The following is a 25152-nucleotide window of genomic DNA, read 5'->3' as shown; positions in this document are numbered from 1 at the left end:
ACTACAGAGATAACGCATTCAAGCAAGAGAAGAAAGGAACTTGAACATTCAAAAGGACAGAGAAGAAAGTAGCAAGGCCTATTAGTGGTGGACATGGGGACTGTCTTTATTCATCGGATAATAAGTGCATTAATGCAGGCATAATTGGACTAGAACTTGGGGCCAAGAGCTCTAAACTGCTATTGTGCACAGATATACAAGAGGAAATACAAGACATAGCAAAAGAATGGCTGGAGTAGCTGTTTGGAGAATCACGGTAGCCCCATGAGACTAGAAGTCAAGAGGGGAAAAAAAAAAGACATCAAGTGAAGAAGGATTACGGTCCACGGGGTGGTTGTGTTTAGAGATCTACAGCTTTGAGACCTACAAAAACAGCCTCCAACAATCCTCCCGTTCAGCTGCACAGGCCACCTCCCTTGAATCTGGGCTGGCCCTCTATCCCTTGCTCTGATCAACAGTATATAGTGAAAGTGACCAATACAAGCTCCAGCCTTCAATTTAGGCCTTCAAAGCTTCCACCTTGCACCGCTTCCATCTCTGTGCTCTTGGAATGAGTAGCCTACCCAGACTATTGAACGATGAGGGCGCGGGGGGGAAGGGTCACCTGGAGGACAGCGGAGGCACCGAGGCTGGCGGCCGACACCAAGCACACCTCCTACGACATGACTGCTGCCATCTTGGTTCCTCCAGCCCCTGCTGAGTCCTCCCCCCAACCCCCAGCCAGGACCACATGGAGCACAGCCAACCCATCCCTGCCGAGTCCTGCCCGAACTACAAACCCACAGAACCGTGGGCCAAAAGATCACTGTTTCAGGCCACTAAGAGTTTGGGTAGGTGTGTCATGCATCCATAGATGACTAGAAAAAACAAAGTGCTGATTAAGGAATGAATCAAGAATAAACTAAAAATTGGATACACTACACCATGGCTCCACCACTTACAAGCCAAGTGATGTTGAGAAAGTTGCTTGACACGCTAAGCTTTATCTCATCTGTAAAATGATCAAGGACAGTTGACCCTTGAACAACATGGTTCTGAACTCCACATGTCCACTTACACTCGAATATTTTTCAGTAGTAAATATAGCCAGGGGTGCAGAAGGGCCCCACTACAAGTTATACCAGATTTTTGACTGTGGAGGGATCAGCGCCCCTAACCTCTGCACTGTTCAAAAGACAACTGCAGTTACTCAGAAGATTGCCCAGAGGGGTAAAGAAAATCATATACCGCTTTAACACAGTGCCTGGGACATAGTAAGTGCTCAATACATATTTACAGTTATTACAAGCAAAGTCCGTATTTCTGAACACAACCAAAATTTATGTTTCTAAGTGCATATTTGGCGCCGTCCAGAAAAATACAATCTCTTCTGCTATTACACAATATTTGTATTTCTAAGAAATCTTGTATAATCAACAACTGTATTATAAAAATAACTGCTCCCAGGGGGAAAATGCCTTCAGGGTCTCAAGTTTCAGGTTTACAATAAAAGTTATTTTCTGTAGGAATTTAGTAACAATGGTTTGTAGCTGTAAAACCTAAACATCCCTGAGCAAATCCAGCATTTAATCATATCCAAATTTTGTTCAAAAGGCCTTTCCTTTCCTATCTTCAAGACTATCATTTGTACTTTCTTAAACACATCTTTATCGCCAATGGCTTTTCAGAAAGCATCAAATAGAAACAGGAGGGTTAAAGACCCCAAAGTTCAATGCAACTCAGGTCATGAAAAACGTTGAAGGAAAAACCCCCAAAGCCAGTCAGTCAGCTGCCCAAACCAAGCGTCCTAACAGCTGCTGTTGCCATGAGCACTTCTAGCTCCTGGAGGGAAGCTTCCTTAAAGACAGTGATTGCTTTGTGGTGCAAAGGGAATTCTCTGATCTGTTGCACTGTATCCAATTTGTGGTATTAAAGCTGATCACGCAGAAGGAATTTCTGATTGCATCCTACCCATGGTGCTAAGTAAAATCTCTTAATTCTGCTCAAACTCTATGATTGCCATGTTCAGTGACTGGTTTCACTTTGGGCTGTTTATAGAGGAAAAAAAATCACGCAACATCAACTAAAATCTACAGCAACATCACCTGCCACCCACACAGACACACACGTGAACACACACAGGGTTATGAAATTCTCATGAACGTTTCTGTTCCTTGCAGTACAGATTTGCTCTGCGCAGCCTCACTCTAAGTGGACAGCTCCCACATTCAAAGACTGACTTTACAAAGCTAAGGAAAAAAACTTCCTCAGTCTTTTAATCTCCACTCTCTTTATTTATTTTTTTTTTGCGGTATGCGGGCCTCTCACTGTTGTGGCCTCTCCCGTTGCGGAGCACAGGGCCTGAACGCGCAGGCCTAGCGTCCATGGCTCACGGGCCCAGCCGCTCCACGGCATGTGGGATCTTCCCGGACCGGGGCATGAACCCGTGTCTCCTGCATCGGCCGGCGGATTCTCAACCACTGCGCCACCAGGGAAGCCCTCCACTCTCTTTAGAATCCCAGTGACTGAGAACATGTCTCAGCTCTTAAAGGAAAGCCCCACAGCGTTCAGGAGAGAGAGGAGAAAGCTGGTCCATCCACAGTGAAGGGGCAGTTATCCAATATGAAGATAAGGTTCAGACGTTCTCAAAATACTGTCTGGGAGACAAACACTGTTTAAGCTAGAAGATGCTGCTAGAGGAAGTATATCACCAGACCTAGAGATTGGATAGAAGGTGGCAGAAAAGTCTGGAAGGAAAGAAGTGGGACCTCTAAAGATATTTTAACAGGATCAAGTACGAAAGAAAATGCCATGGTAACGGCCAGCAGTATTTGGTTAGGACACAGAGGAAGTTACAAATAAAAGCCCAAAAGTGTATTCCCCACCCACCACGTAGGTAATCTCCTGAAACAGGCAGAGCCATAAACCAAAGTAACAAAAGCAACCATCACACAGCACAAACAGCAGTCATCATACGGCACGTGGAGCCTAGACGGCATCATACAGGCCCCATACGTGGGCCTTAACCAAGCTGTACTTGACAGGACAGCGGCGGTCTATATTTGAAGGTCATTGTAAGAACTGTTCCTATGAAACTTACCGTGTCCATTACAGGGATGATTTTCATCACGTTATGTATTTTCACAGTGACGCCTGGGTGAAACTTCTCTTTGGTCTTAACATAAAGAACAGCTGTAGTTCTCCCAAGCAACGTTCAGCTTTTTACCACATGGACTCGTAGAACCGATCTTTTCTCACTGGCTGCTAAAGAGCCCAGAGCCCATTGGCCCACCCGTAGCAAGTCTTGTCTTTATGGTACACATTCTTACCCTCAAAGCTGGCTCCATTTAAGTTTCCAGCCTTTTTTTGTCCTTTTAATATACGCTATCTCTTCATGTTTCATGTATTGTAAACTGCCTTACATATCCGGAATAGATCCAAGGATAAATTTAAATCCACAAGTAATAAACATGGTTTTGTTTCAGAGGATGATCTTACTATACAGAAACCATGTGTTTCATTTACCCTTATCACAGACATGTATTCTGCAGGGAAAATGGACCAAGCATAGGCATAGAAGGCATAGAAGATACAAAAATAATTGAAACAGGCATGGCCCCTGTCCTCCTCTAGTCAGGGGGAGACACAAAATAAGCTACAAATGGTTTTAAGTGCTAGAGCAGAATAAAACAAGGACCTGAAATGGAGACCCATAGGGACAGGGGGATGTACTTCTAAGTAGGGGGCTTGGGAAACATCTCACAGAGGTGGTGACACTGAATTCTGAGTTATTGGAAGCTGGGATTAGTGGTTCTTTAAAAAGCAGGGGGAAGACCTTTTATCCAGGCAGAGAGAACAGGAAAAACAACAAGCTGAGACAAGTAAGATAGTTATTCCAAGACAGGAGGAAACTGAGCTAAACTGAGGAAGGATAACATATGACAAGGGTGGACACGCAGGGGTCAGATCACTCAGGGCCTTACAGCCTTGGTTGAGGAGTAGAGATTTTGTTTTGAGGGTAATGAGAAGGCACTGAAGGATCTGAAACCTGGGTTGGACACCATCTGTTATAAGGTTCAGGACCTCACTTTCTGCTGCACGGGAACGGACTGTAAGAGACAGGACAGGAAGCAAAGAGAATAGCTACAGTGGTTCAGGCCAAAGGTGATGGTAGCAGTGGAGACAGAGCCCAGATTCGAATATATGTGATGAGAGACTGGATACAGAGGATGTGAAAAGCAATGATCTAAAATTGCTTCTGCATTTCTGTCTAGAGCAACTCACCGGGTATTAGCACAAGTGAGGGCAGCAGGTTGTGTGTTGCGAGTGGGGAGGGAGAGTCAAAAATCAGTCTGTTTGGACGTGTTACCTTTGAAATGTCATAAAGGTATCCGGCAGAGACCAAGTCGGCTGGATGCATGAATTGCCAAACCTCAAAAAAAAAAATATCCCTCGGGCTTCCCTGGTGGCGCAGTGGTTGAGAATCCGCCTGCCGATGCAGGAGACACGGGTTCGTGCCCCGGTCCGGGAAGATCCCACATGCCGCGGAGCGGCTGGGCCCGTGAGCCGTGGCCGCTGAGCCTGCGCTCCGCAATGGGAGAGGCCACAACGGTGAGAGGCCCGCGTACCGGGGGGGGGGAAAAAAAAAAACCCCTCCCAAGAAAGACCCTTTCTCAGGGAAGTGCTAGACTATATGCTCCACCGAAAGGAGTAAATCAGGAAAGGGGAAAATATGGGATCCAGGAAACCTGAAACCTGACATCGGAGAGAGATTTCCCAGGCTCACAGACAGTAAGGGAACTCCTGAGGCTACAACAGGCTTAGAGAAACCAGTCTGGATCACAGCAGACCTTGAGGTTTTGAGAGGAACTTCTTCAAAATGGTTGAAATGATAGGACACCTATTAAGTTTGACTATATTGAGAGGGACTTTATACAAATGAGGGCAGCTTGGAGGTTGGACTCATATTTCTACACTTTTTTAAAGACAAAAGATAGGACAATTATGAATTATAAGGAAGGCAAAATACAGCAGGAAAAAGGAAGAGAAGTCACAGCGTTCAAGTAGGGATGAGATGTCAATATCATCTCTGCAGTCATAACGTAGACAATGAAAGCCAATCTATCCAGAACTATACCGAGACGATGCAAAGAGGGGAAATAAATGTGGATGGTGGCTGACAGCCAAGCTCTCTCCTCTCATAGAGGGAAGTCAAAAGACAGTACCAGAAATTAAAAATAAATTATGCTGTAATACAAGTTATTTAGCGGTATGGATGCAAAAATTCAGAAGAATAAGGTTGAAAAACTGGAACAGTTTCTGTGGGACAGGAAGGTCTGAGAGGGGTTGAGGGCCCGCTGTTTGTCTTACCAGCCTTGGTGTAATTTAAATATTTAAAACTATCGTGTATGTAAGATGTTAACTACGCAGAGAGTAAATTATACCGTTGATTTTAATTATGTTTTTAACAAAATACTGAAAAGGTACATGAATAGATGACATCAGAATAATAAAGACAAAAGGATAACAATTATGGCTCCCTTTCATTTCAGAACATCTAAGTTGCTTTGTTTTTGTTATTAGTGAAGCTAATGTATTGAGTGTCAGTGAATACAATTTTGCCACCAAAAAATAGTGCAAAGAAAGGCCTGCTCAAAAAAAGACGACTCACAGATATAGAGAACAAACCAGTGGGTACCAGTGGGGGGGGGCAGGGGAGGTACAAACTGTTGGCTTAAGGATGTCTTCTACAATATGGGGAATAGAGCCAGTATTTTGTAGTAACAATAAATGGAAAGTAATCTTTAAAAACAGTATAAAATTTTTTTAAAATGGTAAAGCCCTGTTCATTTGAGTTTAAAAGGCCCCTAAACCCTAAATGTAAGTAAAATATAAATACAGATAAGTATAAAAATAAAATGTCACAATACTTGTGAAAGTGAAAAACTATCCCTAGGCCATGGCCTCATACAGAGTTCCACTCTACTACAAACGGTGCTACAATGTGGCATGCTGGGTACAGTATGGGATTTCTATTCTAGAAACTCTCAGAAATACACACACCTGTTCAAAAGTAAGATCAATCATTAGTGGCGACAGAAGTACCCCCTCATCCATATGACTTAATTCGAGAGAGAGAACTCCACAAAACCCAAAGTTTATTGTGGGGGGATGTTTAAAACTTTGGGGTATGATGACATTTTAGCAGTGTGAAAAAAACTCTCTAATATATATTGTGGTAAGATGACATGTCTGGTGTTTAATATACTTTAGAAAATAAGAGATAAAGCAAATGGTGCAAAATCTTAATTACTGATGAGCACATGGAAATTTTCTTGTAGACTTATTTGAAGTTTTCATAATTAAATACATCGAAGGAAAATACTGTCAGCTTTTCCTCATCTTCCAAAACAGGTAAGTTTGCACATTTTCTTTATGATTACGATACAAGTAAAGTACACTGAAAAGCAAAGGTTGCCATCGAGATTTATTTCCATCCAAATTACAACCCCACCCTAACGAAAACTCTTTCAAAAGGATGTGGACAAAGTGAGAGAGTGGTGGTATATGTATGGACATATATACACTACCAAACGTAAAATGGATACCTAGTGGGAAGCAGTCACATAGCACAGGGAGATCAGCTCGGTGCTTTGTGACCACCTAGAGGGGTGGGATAGGGAGGGTGGGAGGGAGGGAGACGTTAAGAGGGAAGAGATATGGGGATAAATGTATATGTACAGCTGATTCACTTTGTTATAAAGCAGAAACTAACACACCATTGTAAAGCAATTATACTCCAATAAAAATGTTAAAAAAAAAAAAAGAAGGATGTGGACAAGGCAAGATAGGGTGCAAATGAGAAAGCGAGCAGGGAAAAAAAAAAATCACGCTTCAAATTAATGAGGAGCCTGTTGATTTAGTTCAAAATTCAAGTGTGATACCATTTCGTTAAAAACCAGGACCACCTAAGCATGGAGAAGGGTAATAAAACTCTGATAATTATCTGTGTAATTCGAGAGAAGCCTCATCCTTTCATGTGGGTAAATCTGGCTGAAACAAACACACCCAAAAAAGCCCTTAATCTAAATTATGTAGCTAATGGCCTTGTTTCATCGTCTCTCTATTCCCCTTGGCCAGACAGAGCCAAATATGGAGCCAGAACGAGGGCAGCAGCTTCATACTGGCAACTCGGCTGCAGCAGGCCAATCAGCACATGAAGTCTTTACAAGGACCCTTGGAAAAATAAACTCAAAAGGATATACATGTGTTGAAACACGTTTGTAATAAAATTTTTATGTAACTTTAAGACAAATATTAAGCCCAGTGCATTAGGATAAAAGATGTGAAGGAGATTTTACGAGAAAGCCTCCTCACCTGAGGTCACCTTTCCTTCCCATTTTTATTACCATGTCTCCCCAAGTTAAACCATTTCTCCTTTCTAGAAAGGGGGAGGGTCTACCATGGGAGTAAGGCTCTGCCTTAAGAGAGGAAATTGATACTTCACCCTCCTTATTCTGTGGGGCAGCACACCTGGAAAGCAGAAGGAAAAGCAAACGGGGGTGGGGGGAGTGCGGAGAGAGCGGAACACTTGTGTAGAGAAAGATGGACCCCTGTGCTCAACCGGCACGCGCTTGCAGCAAAGAGGACCTCACTTTCAACAGTATATACCTGGAGAGTAAAAAGACTTGTCTTCTCTTTAAGTAACTGGGGTAAGAAAAACTACCAAAGGCATTTAAGAGATGACAGCTCACAAAGAGCTATCTTGCTTTTCAGGCTGATTAGAGATAAGTATCCAGACTGTCCTACAGTATCTTCAGGTCAGGCAAATCCCCTGGGCTATAAACGAAGCCCGCTTCCTTTGGCTCAGCTCTGCGTGAGGAAGGGAGTGCTCAGTCACAGACCACCAGGGCTGGAAGGAACCCGATCAAAGCGCCACCATCCCACACCCAGGACCACAGCCAGAGCGTTACAGGAATCCTAGGAGGGCAGCAGCAGCAGAGCTCTACACTAAAGGCCACGTCCTGCAGCTTCCAGGCCAAAATGCTATCCGGTGACTCTAGATTCTTCTCTCCCGATTCGTTTAGGTAAAACCTGATATATTTGAAATTTGCATCTTAAATGTAAAGCCTGAACCCACCAAAATCCTCAGCATCTGCTAACTGCTTAATCAGAAGCTCTCCAGTGAAGAGATGAATTAGGATGCATCCATACAATAAAAATACCATGCTATAAAAAAATACTATGTGGTAAAAATGCATTAGCATTCCACGTAACGGTAAGTGTTCTTTACCTATCGTTACGTGAAAAGAGCGACCACAGAACAAACCTGTTTCTGTAAGTAATAACTACATTATGTCCTCAAGTAATAACTACGAGTATGTCCGTTAGTAAAGGCACAGAAAAGATCGGGAAAATACACTCCAGTCCCTCGGGTGTCATTATCCTGGAGGAGCAAGATTGTGGAGGATCTCCAGTTCCCAGTCATTCATGATGTAAAACACGTAACGAGCAAGTATTGCTATCATATACAAAAAGATAAAGTTTTAAAAAGAGACAATTACCTCTTTCTTGCGCTCTTTTGTAGTAACTAGAAAGCATGATTCTTCCTTTACACACTTCTCTAAGAAGGTGTTTTCCCCTCATCTTCATGATGGCAATTTCCTTTGGGAGCCAAGCCTCTCAGTTGCAGAGTCCTAAGAAGTATGGATGAAACCTTCACCTCTTCAGGGCAAAAGGAGTTAAATATGGTCCCTGCAGCACCGTGGGCTTCCCCAAATTAAGGCTTCCATCACATCAAAGGTACCCATATGAGCACATAACAAATGTGCCAGGACAATCCAGAGTCAAGCTGTGTATAAGCTAAGGGATGAACAAACAGCCTAAAGATGATGCAAGTCATATTTTAAAGGATAGACAGGAGAAATTGTGTTTTTTAATAACAGCCAAGAAAGGAGTCACTGGAGAGGCAAAATTTGGAGGTACAGCTTGAATAAACAGCTTGATGGCCAAACGCTGCAAGGGGGTTGTCTACACTGGAGCATCCCCATGGGTGCACACACACCCCCCCCCCGACCCCAGCAGCAGTGACTGCCCAGAAACGGCTCCAGGTGTGCCAAGACCTCAACCTCTCCTGCTCTGGCACACCAGAGTGGCAGTTGAACTCCCAAAGCCTCCTGGACCAGAGCCTCCAGCCTTAAGCATCCTTTGTCATTGACCTCAAGGTGCCCTCCACAGATGATCGTTTTCATGTGAGCCATGACCTGGAAGCGTGTTTCCCAAACACTAGGGGTCTCTGGGAAAGGACTCGAAGATAGTTGGGGTGGCAGACATGCCTAGTCAATTGTCAGCATCCTTTCACATCTTCGCCTAAGGTTTTAAACACCCGTTCCTATTATATCCTTTCTAATAGAGTGCCACACTCATCATGCTGTCACAGACTCTGGAAGTTTAAGAACCCAGGTCACTTAGGAACCACTTCACGTCTTGCCAGCCTCCAATTCAAAGAAATCCGTCATTAAGAACCTCCGAAGCACATCTACCCAGGAAATGCAATTTTATTTCCTTAATTTATAATAACTTCTATTTCTATGATTTAATCAGCATGACTGCATCTTTCTTTTTGATTAGAATGGCAATTACAGTAAGTCCCCTACATACAAGTTGCAAACTTTCACGCATTCCCCTGTCCAGTCGTGTTAGTTCACGCGTCTGGCATACATTGTCGCTTGTGTGCAGCCTCTACAAGTGGCTGTGCTTGAGTACTTTACTGTACAGCACTATATAGAGTACAGTAATACAGTATCTTTACTTCAAACCCAGGATGTCATCTATGATGACAAAAAAAGCAAGCTACTACCCAGACATCACTGGATCATTTTTTTAAGAGGGTAGATAGAACTGAATGCAGCAAGGAACCAGAACCTGTGCCATCATCGTCAGGTGTGAAATTGCAGCTTGCCCTCCATCTCCTAGTGCTGATGACCCTTCAGCTCTACCATCTCACCTCCTCCAGTCAGCAACTCTTCTTGCCTGTTCACTCGATGCCAGCCCCTGGATGCCAGCTGTTGTACTATACTTTTCAAGGTACTGTAAGATGAAAAAGGTTTTAGTCCTTGTGTAGTAGTTCACACTACATAGTATGAGATTATTAATCTTCATATGGCTATCCATGTGGACCATGTTCTTAAGTGTGGAGAAAATTAAGAGAAAGTGTTTGCCGATGAATATTTGAACACTTGAGCTGTCTGACTCTAAGCGAGAAGATACCCTCCGCTGGTGTCTCTTACATCAAGAATAGCAAAATGTTTGCTCTTGGTATTTTTTTCCTAATACAGCATATTTTTAAAAACTGGGTAGTTCTGCCCTTGAGAAAGATGAAGAACCAGGGCTTCTAAAATGGGTCCAAAAGATCCCAAAGGAATAAGGATATATGTTAACCTGTATATTCTAAAGGTAGTACTTATTCCTGCCAATTTTAGTACTTTTAGGGAGAACTAAAATAAGACCTAATTTTTTGACAGCTTCAGGAGAATGAATTTGTCAAAACTATATATAATGTCTCTGAGCTTGAAATACATGTATATCCAAGGAGAATGGTATCAAGTGCTTCTTCGGTTTTCACAAAACGTTTTGCTACATCATTCACAAAACCAGTCTGAAAATGCAACTACTGTTGCTTCTTCAATAATTCTTTACTATCAACTCTCAAAATAAATGCTACTTAACTGATTACTTTTACCCAGGCGTGTTTGTGCCCTGGAAACGATGACTGACATATTTCTTCAGATACTTGGTTTCCTGTGCAGCTCCTCAAAATGAAGCCTCTTTTCCACAGCTGAGAAAGGCCCACAAGCGAGTCTCTGCTCGGTAGCTGGGGAGACTATTATTTTAAGGTTAAATTAGATCCTGCCACTCCCTTACTTCCTAACCTCCGATGGCTTCCCATCTTACCCAGTGATGGAAGAAACTGTCACAGGTATGGGAAGTCATTCTGGCTTACACATGGTCTGGCTTGACTTCTACACGAACTACAACAGCCTGTCCTCTGGCCTGTCAAACGTGCATTGTACATCTGATTTAACCACTAAAATCTTATTTAACCATTTAAAAATCAAAACGGAATAACTGTGGTTAAGGCATTCAAAATGGAGCCGGGTGGCCATCGTGGATGTGCTTTCAGACATGTTCCAGTATCACTGAGAACTTGAATTCTCTGAGCTATATCAGACTCAAGGATACCATCAGTCGTTCTTAAACAGTATCTGCTAGCAGCTGCCTGGGTCTCAAGGTCTCCCCCCTTATACCTGTGTAACCACTTCAGACCCCAACCAATCCTTACTTGACAAGCATGCTGACTTCTTGCCAGCTCCAATTATGATTCTTGATAGATGACTCAGGTGACTAACTGTAAGTTTGTGATTTGTGCTTATATAAGCCTCCCCCATTTTGCAGTCAGGTGGAACACAGTTTAAATACTTCTTAAATCTGTGTCTCTTGGGCTATAGTCCTCAGGCTCAAATAAAATTCTTTCTATTCCTATTAAAAATATATATACATATTTTTTGTTTGTTTTTTTTTTGTGTGTGTGTGTGGTATGCGGGCCTCACTGTTGTGGCCTCTCCCATTGCGGAGCACAGGCTCCGGACGCTCAGGCTCAGCGGCCATGGCTCACGGGCCCAGCCGCTCCGCGGCACGTGGGATCCTCCCAGACCGGGGCACGAACCCGCGTCCCCTGCATCGGCAGGCGGACTCTCAACCACTGCGCCACCAGGGAAGCCCTTTTGTTTGTTTTTTATATATTATTTGTGTGAGAAGTATTATAAACCTACTACAGTACGGTACTATACAGCCGATTGTGTTAGTAGAGTACCTAGGCTAACTTTGTTGGACTTACAAACTGGTCTTAGGTGCTATCGGAAGGGAACTCGTTCATATGTAGGGGACTTACTGTACACGTATGTAACGATGCATTCCATACGGACCTACTTGGGGACTGCCTGGTTTATGGCCATATGGTATATACAGGGCTTAGGTGATAAGTATGCAGTCTAACCACAGAGCACATTGTTTCGTTTCGCACAAAGTTAACGCAAACCTAGAAAAAGCCTTGTGTCTGCTGGGGGTTGAGAAGTTCTTCAGTTATCAGAGGGGAGGCCTGAGGAGTTGAAGAGGAACACAAAAACGGAATGGGAAGAGAATCTCTGCCAGCACACAGCTCTCCTATCACACTAAGTGGAAAAAATAGGGTGTTGTGTTTGATGCTTGCAAGGAAAGAAAGACACAGCTTGACACTGAACAGCTTTCATGTATAATATGCTGAGCCATGTTTATATCTTGGGAGACAGTTCATGCAGTGCAGCAACATTTTTTTAAAAATGCAACAGGGCTTCCCTGGTGGCGCAGTGGTTGAGAATCCGCCTGCCGATGCAGGGGATACGGGTTCGTGCCCCGGTCCGGGAAGATCCCACGTGCCGCGGAGCGGCTGGGCCCGTGAGCCATGGCCGCTGGGCCTGCGCATCCGGAGCCTGTGCCCCGCAACGGGAGAGGCCACAACAGTGAGAGGCCCGCGTACCACAAAAAAAAAAAAAAAAAAAAAAAAAAATGCAACAAAGGTCACGAAGTAGCTCCAGACACCAAGCTGAGAGGCTGCAATAGGAAGTGAAAAGTGATGGAATTTGCACCAGGGGGTTTAGGACGGATCAGCTTAAGAAACACAACGCTCAGGAGGAACGGACCACCTTCCTTGATCCACCTCGGCCCACTTCATCGCTCTCCTGACTGCGCTCGAACCATCCAACTCAGAAGAGAAAGGTGATGCCAGGAGGGAAAAAGTAGGACCCGACAGAAGAAGGAGGAGACACCAGGCACCAACGCAAAGCTTTAGCTGTAAATTTCCCTGCCGAGGGGCATATGGTCCTGCAGTAACTGCACAAGACATGAGGCGACCCAGGCCTAACGGCCGTAGAAGGAAGAAACAGGGACCATTTCTCCGTCGGCAAAGAATCAGGTGGCTCATCCCCTTTCGCTCTCTGCTCCGGGGTTTTCAACCTCGGCTGCACAATAGAATCGTGCAAGGAGCTTCAAAAATTTCCAGTGTCTGGCACCCACCTCCAGAGTTTGATGAAACTGGTCTAGGGTACCATCTGGACAATGAATTTTTTTTTTTTTTTTTTTTTAAAGCTCAGCAGGTGATTCCAAGCACAGTCTAGGCTGTAAAGCCATAGGCAGTGCTTTGCAAGCAGGAAGCAAAGAAGAGCCATGTGTGGGGAAGGAGTCCCGGAACGGTACAGTGATGATCAGGACAACGCTTCTCAGTTTAAAGTGCGTAGGAAACACCTAGGGACCCTTGTTAAAATGCAGATTCTAATTCAGTAGGTCTGGGGTGGGGGGCCTCAGCATTTACAACACTTACAGTGATGTCTTGATGTAGGGAGTTAAAAGAGATCACAGCCGTCATCATTTAGCTAGAGAAGGAGGTACCACAGGAGGGATCATTACAAACAACATTATGGTTTAATGTTTTTCTTCTTCACTGGTATTAACGGTACTTTAATTTCATTGGATAACTCAGGATCGCCACGTGGACAGTGAGTGCCCATGGAAATCAGTGCGTAGGAAAACCGTCCCCTTCATCACATGGCCCCAGCGTGTGCTGGGCTTTTTTGGTGGGGGGATACGATGGGCTGAATTGTGTCCTCCCAAAACTTATACATTGAAGTCCTAAAACCAGTACCAGAGAATGTGATTATTTCGAGATCAAAGCTTTAAATAGGCCAGAGTTAAAATGAGTTATGAGAATAGGCTCTAATGCCCTACGAAGCGGTATCCTTGTAAGAGAAAGAGAGTAGGACACGGGCAAGTACAGAAGGAAGACCTTGTGAAGACAGAGAAGACGGCCACCTGCAAGTCGAGCAGCCTCAGAAGGGATCAACCCTGCCACCACACTGGTCCCAGACCTCTAGCCTCCAAGACTGCAAGGAAGTCTCTTGTTTAAGCTTCCCAGTCTATGGTAGTTTGCCGAGGCGTTCCTGGCAAACTAACATGGGGCAGGATGGGTGGTTGGTTCATGTGTCTGCTTTTGATAATTTGTCCGACTTATGTTTTTTGTTGTCTTTTTTTTTTTTTTTTTTTACCAGCAGGACTGACATCCTTATTTCTATCATCCTCCTTCTCTCGTCTAAATGTCTCTTTAATTTATGGTTGACAGAAAGCAAGGTAACCACAGTTGTCAGCCTTTTCAGAGGAGCCTAGGGGTTAACAACAGGCTCTGGTGGCAGACTGTCTGGCTCCGCCACACACCTGCTCTGGGACTTGAGAGAATTCACAGGACAACAAGCTAGTTCCTGACAGTGAGGCTTCACACACAGGGCCGCCAGAGGAAAGCACACAAGCTTGCGTTTCTCTGTGATCTCTGCTTTTGCGTTCAAAGTTCCCCCAGACCCACCCCCCTTTTCTCTCCCCTCCTCTCCCCTGTGTTCCAGGTAGAAAATGCAGCCTGGTTAAGTGACCTCCAAGTAGATTTTATGCAGAGCCTCACACTTATCTTTCCCTATGCCCTCCCAGCCGATGGGCAGGAGTTAATTTCCAGAAAACCGACATAACATTAAAGTCGATTTTTTACAGAATTAAAATCCTTCAGCCAAACTTTCTCAGAGATGAAACCCCACTGATGTTACATTCTAGGTTCCTCTACCCTTTCAGAATCTGCCAGAACTAAATTCCAGGACATCTTTTGGGCGATGACCTCGCCTCCAATGAACAGTCTTGTGGCCTTGCTGGGCTCCCAGGAAGCCAGCCTCCACTCTGACCTGTAATTTTTCACCACAAAAGCCGTGAGTCGTTTCACTATAGGAAAATTCCAGAGTGACACATGGACACGTTACCAAGAGCAATGCCAAGTGGAAGCAAAGAGAGGGGAGAGCTGGAGGGGAAGTCACAGCCTGGTCTCTGCACTGGCTTTTAGACGGCCTCCCACCTCTGAGGGAATAACGCTGAACACACACAGGACATTACAAAAGTTGCATTTGTCCATCTGTCGACCTTTATAAGCTTAGTTTGCCTTTCATTTGACCTCCGTTCAGCCGAGTCCGTTAAAATGGCTGTTACCAAGGTCAGAGGCTCCTACAGGACTTTAATATCCACATCTTCTTCTCACCCGACTTCATCTCCATAGGATACCCTCTACTCCTTATCAAGTGTTTATACCTATAATGTTCTTCTTTGCTGTAACCCGGGGCATTTCTTTGTCTGCCTAATATGTCAAGTGGTGCCTTCCAACATTTTCCTCCTTTCCCTTCTCCAAAATACCATTAGACTCTGCCTCTCCTCAGAGTATTTCGGTAGTTCTTTCCTTCTCCACGACTTTTTCCCCACCCTCAGTGTCAAACGGCATCACTCTAGGCGTCTCCGTGATCTTCATGGAATCAAAGAGCTGGCACTGTTAACAAGGCAGTTCAGAGTTTAAGTTCAAAAGTTTAATTACTGATGCCTTGCACAGTGCAACTAAGCCAACCTATGATACTTTTTAGCCGTAAAAGGAAAAGTGAAATGTTGCAACACTGACTTAGGACACTCTTCATTGAGAAGAGCTTTCTCTAGATGTGTTCCTCAAATAAAATATATACTTCTCATTTGACCTTTGAATGTGAGGCCTTCCGCTGTAGAAATTCAAAACTAACAAGTTTATGGAGAGTTGGCTTTGAGTCAAAGCACGTGATCATTGCTACACAAGTTGGGAATTAAGGACATATAGAATTAAGGATGGTGGGCAACTAGCCAAGGCAATCCAAGGCTTACTCAACTGGCAAGGAAGGCCAGTCTGGGAACACATAGACAAGCAGAAGTCAGCACTTAACCAGTTGCAGTAAAATCAGCTTCTTGAAAACATCCCGACAAGTTACATTCACTTAGAGAATCACTTAAGGGAAGATGACTGGAAAGAAAGTTCCAGCTCAACAGTAACTATGGTTGATTCCTTGAGATCAGGAAATCAAGTCACAATGAAAAGATGCTCAGGCCAGAGACCCAGATACAATAAGGCAGTACAAAGGCAAAGGCCTCAAAGAGGAAGCGGCTTAAATGTCCTCAAGGTTGCCCCCTTGAGGACTCAGACCTGTGCATGAGGTCACATATGGATGGAGAACTCCACTCCCAGTCTTTGTATTAAGACAGCACTTTAGAAGTTGGCAAACTTTCCCTGAAGAGGGCCAGACAGGAAATATCTGAGGTTTGGGGGCCAAGTAAGGTCTGTTGCACAGTTTAACCCTTTAAACAAGGTAAAAAGCATTCTTAGATCATGGGTTGTATAAAGACACGCCACCTGCCCTTCTTGGCCAATCCCTGCTTTATACCAAACTTTCTGAGCCAGATCCCAGTGCAGAGGGCCCTCCCAGCCTCCCACCAGTTCTCTGTACCAGCAGCCACTGACAGCTGCTCCTATTGTTCCCAGAGGACTAAAGATGGGGGCCTCACACCAGCACGGGCAAATATCAGAGAACACCCCAGAGCAGTGGCCAAGGGGTGGAAAGGTTGCGAATGGATAAGGCTAGAAGGGACGTGGTCCAAGTTTCTGAAGTCACGAAGGGCATGGAAAGATGACCTAGTTCACGTCCTAACACACCGAACAAGGAGGCAATATAGTTGTTCTTCCAAGCTCTCACACCTAGTTTTGACTCACATGAATCATACCTTGAAGCTAGAAAGATGTACTTTGCTTGATTGGGATTCAACATGTAGAGGTAACACCACTCCGCCCCCTATACAGGTACTTCAGGATGTAAACAAGTTGTCCGTAAAGTTCAGATGCATTGATGAACACAGACCTGTAATGGGTTATTAGAGTCGAGGAATATAGGAGGGGCACGCCTCCTCTTCACGCTCTGCTTAAAGTTACTGTCGGCAAACGTGCGGCAACCTAGGCTCAGGTGAGCCGGGTCCACACGAGGCATCTGTTCCTAGTTGGCCCGTTCTCATGCTGTCTCACAGGACACACAGCCAGAGAACTGGCCTTCTCTTTGGAATGCTTTCACATTCCAATAATTCTTAGAAGCAAGGGACTTGTGGCACGTGTTAGTTCCCTTGCTGCTAGGAGAAGAAAAACACATGAGTTACCACCGTCCCCGGGTTCTCGTGTCCCTGCCTGGAGCCGTAGGGTTTCTTCTGCTGAAAGGATACAGCTGGGCCACGGGAAATTAAGCTCCTAGTTCCCCCAAATGTGACATCGGATGTGTGCCGAAGATAATCGTCTAACAAACGTCCCCAAGGACATCCTTGGCTCGAAATTTCTTTACTGAAAAATAAATTGAATTAAAATCCATGCATTCCATGAGGGCAGAGGTTTGGGGGTTTTTCCCGACTTATTCACATATGTATTCTGGGTACCTAGAAGGTGCTCGGCACACAGCAGGCTCTGAATAAGGAACGCAATCGCTGGTAAAACTCTGAAAGTGGTAAATGGCTTTTATGGAAAAGAACCTGGCTTAGAAGAAAAGAAGCTGATGTTACAGCTGACTACCTTTTCACCCCCTAAATAAAAAGCAATAAGCTGAGACAGAATGGAGACCTTCATTCTCTGAATAGTCAGCAAGGCCCCGAATCAGGCAGACCCTCTAACGCACACAGGCAGCGAGGGTCCCACTGCACAGGAAGGTAGTAAGTTTGCAGAACCTGAACCACTGAACTTAAACTACCAATTGGAATGCGAACTACCATCTGAGAAAACAGGGTATTCTAGAAAAAGGAGTATTTGCTTTTTCCAGGTGCATCCACCCCACAGCTTCACTTAGAAAAGACAAAGGGAAGTGAATGTAGCAAGTCAGGCATCGCCAACTCTGGGGACAATGAGTAGCACCTGGACCTGGTCTCAAAGGACACCAGTGAAAGCATGGTCTTATTATGGGCAGTTCAATTGTTAGTTGTTTCCCACCCTTTTGTCTTGTTCCCTAGAGAATGAGTGAAAAGTGAGAGAACATTGCCTGGGCCGACATCCTCCACCTCCCCTCTCTCCTGACACCTGCTCAAGCTAAAGAAGAGGGTGTGGGTAGGGAGCGAGATCCCCTTTAAAACTGCATCCACCACCACTTCAAAGCCAGTGTCCACAGGGCAATCAACACACTGGGCGGGACTGCCCACATCCTCTTCAGGTATGATTTAAAGTAACAAGTCCATCGAATGAGCTATGTAACTGCCAGAATCGGCACCTGTAACACATTAGCAATTAAAGTTTAACAGGTCAAGGTGGGAACTAATGCAAACAACGGCAACAGCTCAGAGGTGCAAGTAATCTGGTTTCTAACAGAAAGAAACTCAGCTAAAAAAAGCAGGCATACTCGGAGAGCAACAGAAGTTCTGGAAGACCTAAAAGATTTCGGTCAAATCTCCTTGTTTACTTGTAACATTAACATTCATCCACCGAGTCCTGTGTACGTGACAATGTGTATCTAGCCTCTGAGGCTACAGTCATGGATGAAAGGACAGAGGAACCAGGCGCTCAGCAAGCTAACCTTCCAGTGGGAGAGAGGGTCTAACAGGGAAACATGAGGCTGCCTCCAACTTATCTGTGATTCAGGCAGTTTTGCATGAAGCCACCACCCCCATCCGTCCCCCTGCTCTGTTCTTCACAACATTTGGACTACTTCCCTCCTTTATGGTCAGAATACGGACAGTAGTCATGAAGATACAAATGCTTTCTTAAAGGGGGCCCACAAGCCCTGAATAAGCCAACAGTGATTCAGAGCTGCCCTCAGAGCGGGTTCGAAGCTATGCTGGCCACAGAACAGGGAGGGAGAAGGGAGGATCCAGAACTGGGCTGAGGACCTAATCGCTACTCTTGTCTCTGCCAATAGGACCCTTCATGACCCTGGACAAGGGGCAAATCTCTAAGCCTCTAAAATGGAGTAACTATGCCTTCTGCCTGCTTTTATTGTTACGTGAATAGAGGACATCGTGTAGTCAGGTAGGAGGCAGGAAGCAAAAGATCCTTTTTGTATTGATCATTTTCCTAAGGCACTAGATTTCCGGGCCAGCCTACATTTGGAGAGGCAACTAAAAACAGCTGATGTGTGACTGCTATAAACACCCTCAGGGTTTCTGGCTAGGGTCTGAATTTGCTCTTTCAAAAATGTCTACTGTGAAGCTCAAAACTCAGATGTCTACGGCTTGTGCACTCACCACGCCAGACTTGGGGAGACGCAGCAGCAAGCCTGAGAAGCAGCATTCATTGAGCACTTCCTATGTATATCAACTCATTTCACCTTCACTGTAACCCTATAACTGCAGTACTAACGTGATCCTCATTTACGTAACAAAGAACACTAGAGCACACAGATTGAGAAATGTTCAAGGTCACAGAAGCAGTAGAGCTGGAATTCAAAGTGGGGAAGAGAGTTTCTACTATGCATGTTTTGACATCAAAGCCCTGTGTAGGGAACTCAGGGACCTGCCAGAGAGCACATTCTCCAGCCCTTCCTCCAATGGAGACTCAGCTAAAGTCCGGGGCTCTCCCTCTGGTGGTGCTGCTCTAATTAAGCGACCTTCTTGCTCTCCAATTTCCAAGTAAACACATTTGCAGAAATGTGTTAACTTCCACATTTTAATTGAGATAATGCAACAGTGTTGCCAAATCCTAAGCGGGAGTTTTTACATCCCCATGTCATTTCCCATGGGCACATGCCCCTCGTTAGACAGCACTGATAGGACAAATACAGCTGAGGGCCTCTACTTGTACGTCTGTGAACCACAAAGCTGAAGATCATAGCTAATGCAACAAACACCGAACATTCTGTTAAAGAACCACGCTGAAGGACAATCAAGTCTTCTCTTGCCCACAAAGCCATTCCTAGCTGCTTCTAACCTCTTCCCCCATCACATAGTATAAACTACACAAGTTTGAACTCAATCGTGTACATTGTATACTGGTTACAGTCGTAGAGGCCTCGGTCTAAAAATCAAGTCTGTAAAACGTGACCAGGGACCACGCTCAAGCACTTTCTAGGACTATGTTAAGCTCATAATAGATGCTCAAGTCCTTAATTGATTAATGGATCCAAAGAGTTAATTAGCATGGTTATTGGACACAGGCTCACTGAATACAAGTTGATTTCTTGATGTTTCCTACACTCATTTTCTTATTTTTAAAAAGACTATCATTTTCTTGATATGAGACCCCCATAAAGAAAAGGTAAACACAAACCTTTTGTTCAAAAACTACGTCCTCCGGGAAAGGAGGAAAAAAGTTAACTTGTAGCAAGAACTTTAATAGCCACAAGAGGGGTAAATACCATTATAACTTTATGGGCTTGCTTTGGCTAGGATAAATTTAGAGTCTAGATAAATCACACACTCTGAAATCTTAACTACTGGTAAAAGAATACGCTCCACGTCAGAGTGTAGCACTGAGCAAACATGTCCTCTAAGCTTAAGCTGCCAAAGGCATTTGCTCAGTGTTTCATCAGCTTTGGGGATGTGGCTCAATGCACACTGGGGTAGAGTCCCTAGAGACAGACCCTGTGATTACGATGAAATCCTACAAGGAAGGAAAGCTATACATGTAGGAACCAACGCCGTGTATAACATGGTAATGTAAGCTCAATTGTTTGAGACAGATCAAGAGCAATGGTAACTCCGAAAACCGCTGCGGTCACAGTGGCTGCTGGAGTTACCTGCTTCTTTCGAGTTTACAGCCTCCAAATGTATAGTTTTCTTCCTTAGTGAGACACCAGATTTGGAAAGTTCAGCCACATCCGTAGACACCACCGGGGTGATGAAAGGGCCCAGACTTTGAAGTCAGGCAAACCTGGGTCTGAACCTCGACTCCCCCCATGTATTAACTTTGGGACCCTGGGCAAGTGGACTTACTCTGAGCTTCGGTTCTCTCTGTAAAAAAACTGAGGCAACACACGTGCTACAGAGTGGCTTTAAGGATTACAGCTGTATGTACATAAAGTGCACAGCACAGTGGTGAATATATAGTAAGTCCTCCAACTGTCATTTAATATAAGGCTTAAGTGGAAAGGTGCTGCTTACGTAAAACCACGGAAAACAGAAGTGTACAAGCGTGCTGGGGTCCAGGACAGAGTATTCCGACCCCACCCCTTTTCCATATGACCTCAGTCTCCATATGACTTGTAGGAATAATGGCAAATCAGATGTTACATCTACCATACCTCCATGTCAATGGGTTTTCGAAAGCCAGTGTTAAAAGACCACCTTCTAAATTCAGGAGCAACTTCTGGTATGCATTCTCTTCTGCAAAAAGCCATTCACCAGAGACATCTGCTAAGAGTGGGATTCTAAGCAGTCAGAAAGCATTCCCAGAACAGTAGTAGCTCTGCTACGTTACTTTCACTTTAATTAAGGGTCATTCAACAGTCCGGGAGGCCGATTTCCTGGAAGGCTGGCTCTTGGTCTGATTTCACATTACTGTGGTAGAAGGGCTAACTCATCTGCAGGGGCCTCTGAGCTCCTGAGGATCTGTCCAAACAGGTCTGCACCATGACTCGGGTGAGGACACTGGTTTCTATAGCAGCGCTTCAAGCCTTAACGCATATCTTGTTAACATGCAAGTTCTGATTCAGGAATTCTGGGCAGGGGCCTGACGCAATACAAGCTCCCAGAAGATGCCTGTGCCAGTTTCCAGACCACACCGGGAGTAGGGTCTACAGGGCCAGAACAATTAGAATTCGCAAACCGAAGAGCACACAAGCGTTCCTCCATTCTTGGGGCTCAAAATGGGGCCAGCAACTGCCACCTGACCGTCTTTAGGAAGGTACTAAACTATGGTAATTGTATAAAACCAATAGAGTACACATAGAATTCTTAAAGAAAAACCAAAGAAACAATATTCACAGGGACCATTACCATTTTCTTCAGCTGAAAACATCCTCCCATTCCTCTAAGCTCTTTTCTCCTAGAAATACATTATCCTTTTTGGTAGCTCTCATAAGCTGTTTCTTTGAGTAGCTATTAATGAAAACATGTCAAGATACTGCTAATGTCTCCTACAGAGGCTTAGTACAGAGAAACACCACACTGTTTTTAAATTCTGTTTAAAATGATAGTAACAGCGTAATGAATGAAATCAGCTTAGAACACTCATCAGGCACCCATGGTTTATTGAAAATCGGACATGCATTCTGTAACTGTCTGTAACTGCAGTCTGACCTTCGGGGACCAAATAAATGAGCAGACCATCTCAGGGATACGTTCCATGTTAGATTAGAGGTGTTATGCTGCGGTGACAGGAAAAAACGTGTCCTAAGAAATAGTGTGGTTGAAACACAGGGCTGGTACCAGGTCAGGGCTCCAGATGGGCCACCTTGCTTACCCAGTTAACCTCTCCAAGTCTTCACCTGCCAACTGAACCATACACCCTCTTCCCCAGTAACTCACATGTCTCGTTCAGTGTCACCACCCACTTCCCAGAGAAGGAGCCCTTCCCTAAGGCTAAGACTTGACTGTTGCTTCACTTAAGCAGCATGGTACGTGATGTAACTTATAGTGCCTTTGTTCCCATAAAACTGACCAGCCCTGTAACCACTTACACCTGAACCTCTGAGCACATTTTTTTTTTTTTTAAACAGCTCAAAGGATTTATCTGCTACCGCATGATTAGTGCAACTTCCTTCTCCTTCAAGTTCACTTTTGAGGATTGCTGTGTTATCTTGTACTACCCAATATTTAGCCTGGCACCCCAAACCCTGCATGACTCCCATAGACAGAAATGGAGTCTGGTGGAGTGTGTGATCCCTGTACCTCCCACAGAACCTTAAAAAAGCAGGCAACTAGGGCTTTCCTGGTGGTGCAGTGGTTGAGAGTCCGCCTGCCGATGCAGGGGCCGCGGGTTTGTGCCCCGGTCGGGGAAGATCCCACATGCCGCGGAGCAGCTGGGCCCGTGAGCCATGGCCGCTGAGCCTGCGCGTCCGGGGCCTGTGCTCCGCAACGGAAGACGCCACAACAGTGAGAGGCCCATATATCGCGGAAAAAAAAAAAGCAGGCAACTCATAAGCGCTTATGGTGGGTGCCTCCTTCCGTTGAGGGCACTGGCACAGAAGCCTATGGTGACAAATCAACCCTCACCTCCAGAAACTTGCAAGCAGGGAACAGTAATTCACCTTGTTGAGAATCAGAACCACCTGGGAGCATTTTTCATACTATGGATTCCCTAGCCCTATTCATGCTTAGCTTTAACAAGCACCCAGGCTCTGTGAGCTGCATTTTCAGGAAGACTGGTCCTCTTCTTGTGGCTCAACGATCTCGACGCTTTGTGCCTTCACTTAACCCTATCGACGCGGCCCGCAGTCCTCCCCCGTCCTCCTGCCCACAGACGCCGTGACAGTGTTCCACTCTGTCCTGGCAGAAGGTCAAAAGATAGCGAAGGACCAAGGATTGCCTGGTTGTATGCCTTTAGGTTTTCAAAACAAAACGCAAAATCAACCATTCACCTTTGCTATGCCGCACTGTTTACACCCACAATCCGACCCGCTTTCTTTACGGAACTTTCAACATTTTCTCCAACCATCACGCAAGTATTCGAGAGAGCAGTAAACCACCTCCCTCGGGTTCTTAGAGCACGAACTCTAGGTGCCGCCACCAGTTGCCCGTCGTTGCTCCGGCGCAGAAACGACACGCAAAAGAAGAGAAAGCGTTTGCACCAAGGAGCACTCACCCAGCACCCACCACCGTGGCCCCGGTCCCCGAGCGGATCTCCAAGCCCCTCCCGCGCGGCGCCGCCTCCCCAAACAGCCCGGGCGCGCACGGACGGACTCGGCGCTGCCCCGAGACTTACCTGAAGCACGTCGTGAGCTCGCCCGAAGACTTCAGACACGGGTAGGTGGTCGTGGCGATTTTGTTTTCCGAGCAGATTTCTCTGTGGAAATAGTTGGAGGAACTTCGTTGGTTCTCCGCCGGAGAGCGGAGGGCAGCGCGCGTTCAGTATCCGCGTCCCGCGCGCCGACCAGGCGCTGGTTCCCCTAACGCGGGCGCAGAGCGGACTCCAGGGTCACGGGTGGGCCCGGCGAGGGTCCAATGCAGGGAACCCAGGCCCAAGGGAAAGAAAAGGTGAAGAAGTGGGGCACCGAAGGGCGGCAGGAACGCGGCGCGCGGGTATCTCGGTGCCCCGACTCACAGATGGGGGAGCCAGGGCTAAGGGCGCGGAGGGTCTCACCCGGGAGCAGAGTTTAACGTCGGCCAGACCAGTTGAGCGCCCGGGGGAGCGAGGGCGTGAGGCTCACCGCTGTTGGGGGTGGGGGGAAGGGGCACCGCCTGCACCCCAAGAACCGGGGCGCACCAAGCAGGGACCGGCAGCGGTTACCTGTCGCCGTCCTCGGGCTCCTCTCGGTAGCTCCACGTGTGTCCCAGCGCCAGGAGCAGCAGAAGCGGACCCAGGCTCTTGCCCAGCTGCCCCCTCGCCGCTCCTCCCCGGCTCGGAGGCGGCGGCACCATCAGGGAAGCTCCCGGCTTCTTCCCGGCGCCGGAGCTCTCTCCCCGCCCTGCGCCCGGCTCCTCCGCGCCCGCCGCCACCGCCTTTCCTCTCCCCGGCAGGGGGCGCCCGAGGGCGGGGGCGTTTGCGCCACCTGCGCGAGGCACCGGGGCTGGTGGCGCCGTAGCGTTGAGGGGGATTAGGCGAGGGACTGGGGTGCAGAGTTCCAGCTCCGAAGAGAGGCCGGGAAGTGGGGCGCCTGCGGTGCCCAGTCGGCGCGACGGTCGCGGGGTCCGGGCCGTCTCGCTCGGGAGGTTCACGCCGAAGAGACGAACTCGCTCCACGAAGCTTGGGGCGGCGCCTTCGCCGCCTGCTTCTTCCTCTGCCGGGCGCCGCGCGCAGGGTGAGGAGAGCAGGCGGCCGCTTGCATTTTACCCCGGGGTCGCACGCCCGGGAGGAGGAGCCGATTCTCACCCCGGGAAAAGGGAGGGGGAGCAGAGGGGTTAATAAGCTTCCTTCCTGTTGTCAGTTGCTTTCCAAGGACTCGGGTCAGGCTAATGTTTGGCTTCTCCCCTCGAGCGCCTACAATGTCCTTTCCCGCTACCTCGGTTCTCCTTAGCAGACTAAGGGAGGAAGGAGGAGGTGAAGGCTCCAGCGGCTCTCTCAAACTGCCTTCTCTGAAACCTGAAATTGCACCATTTCTAGAGCGTGGTCTGTCTTCATTAAAGCCCCTTAGTCGTCCGGTCGAACAAGCA

The 25152-nt window shown here is 46.3% G+C and overlaps 1 protein-coding gene across 10 annotated transcripts in view; it reads right to left on the bottom strand.

Moving 5' to 3' along the window:
• CCBE1 (collagen and calcium binding EGF domains 1) overlaps positions 1 to 24771 on the bottom strand; it is a 232634-nt gene extending 207863 nt beyond the window's left edge. For 4 of the 10 annotated variants that reach the window (XR_010836854.1, XM_067014984.1, XM_067014987.1 and 1 more), the window contains exons 1-2: positions 24290 to 24768; positions 23765 to 23845 (exon numbers count right to left, since the gene is read on the bottom strand). Coding sequence is in view for 9 of the 10 variants with exons in the window: in XM_067014984.1 (XP_066871085.1) it covers positions 23765 to 23845; positions 24290 to 24420 (212 nt within the window). In the remaining variant the exon portion in view is untranslated. Of the gene's footprint in view, positions 1 to 23764; positions 23846 to 24289 lie in introns of all 10 variants that reach the window. The other 6 variants (XM_059040941.2, XM_067014988.1, XM_059040942.2 and 3 more) reach the window with 3 other exon arrangements.
• Positions 24772 to 25152: the final 381 nt, after the last annotated feature.

Source organism: Kogia breviceps, chromosome 15 (genome assembly GCF_026419965.1).
Source record: "Kogia breviceps isolate mKogBre1 chromosome 15, mKogBre1 haplotype 1, whole genome shotgun sequence".
NCBI classification, from domain to species: Eukaryota; Metazoa; Chordata; class Mammalia; order Artiodactyla; family Physeteridae; genus Kogia; species Kogia breviceps.
Note: the sequence above shows the minus strand (reverse complement) of the source record. Positions and strands in the feature narration are given on the sequence as shown.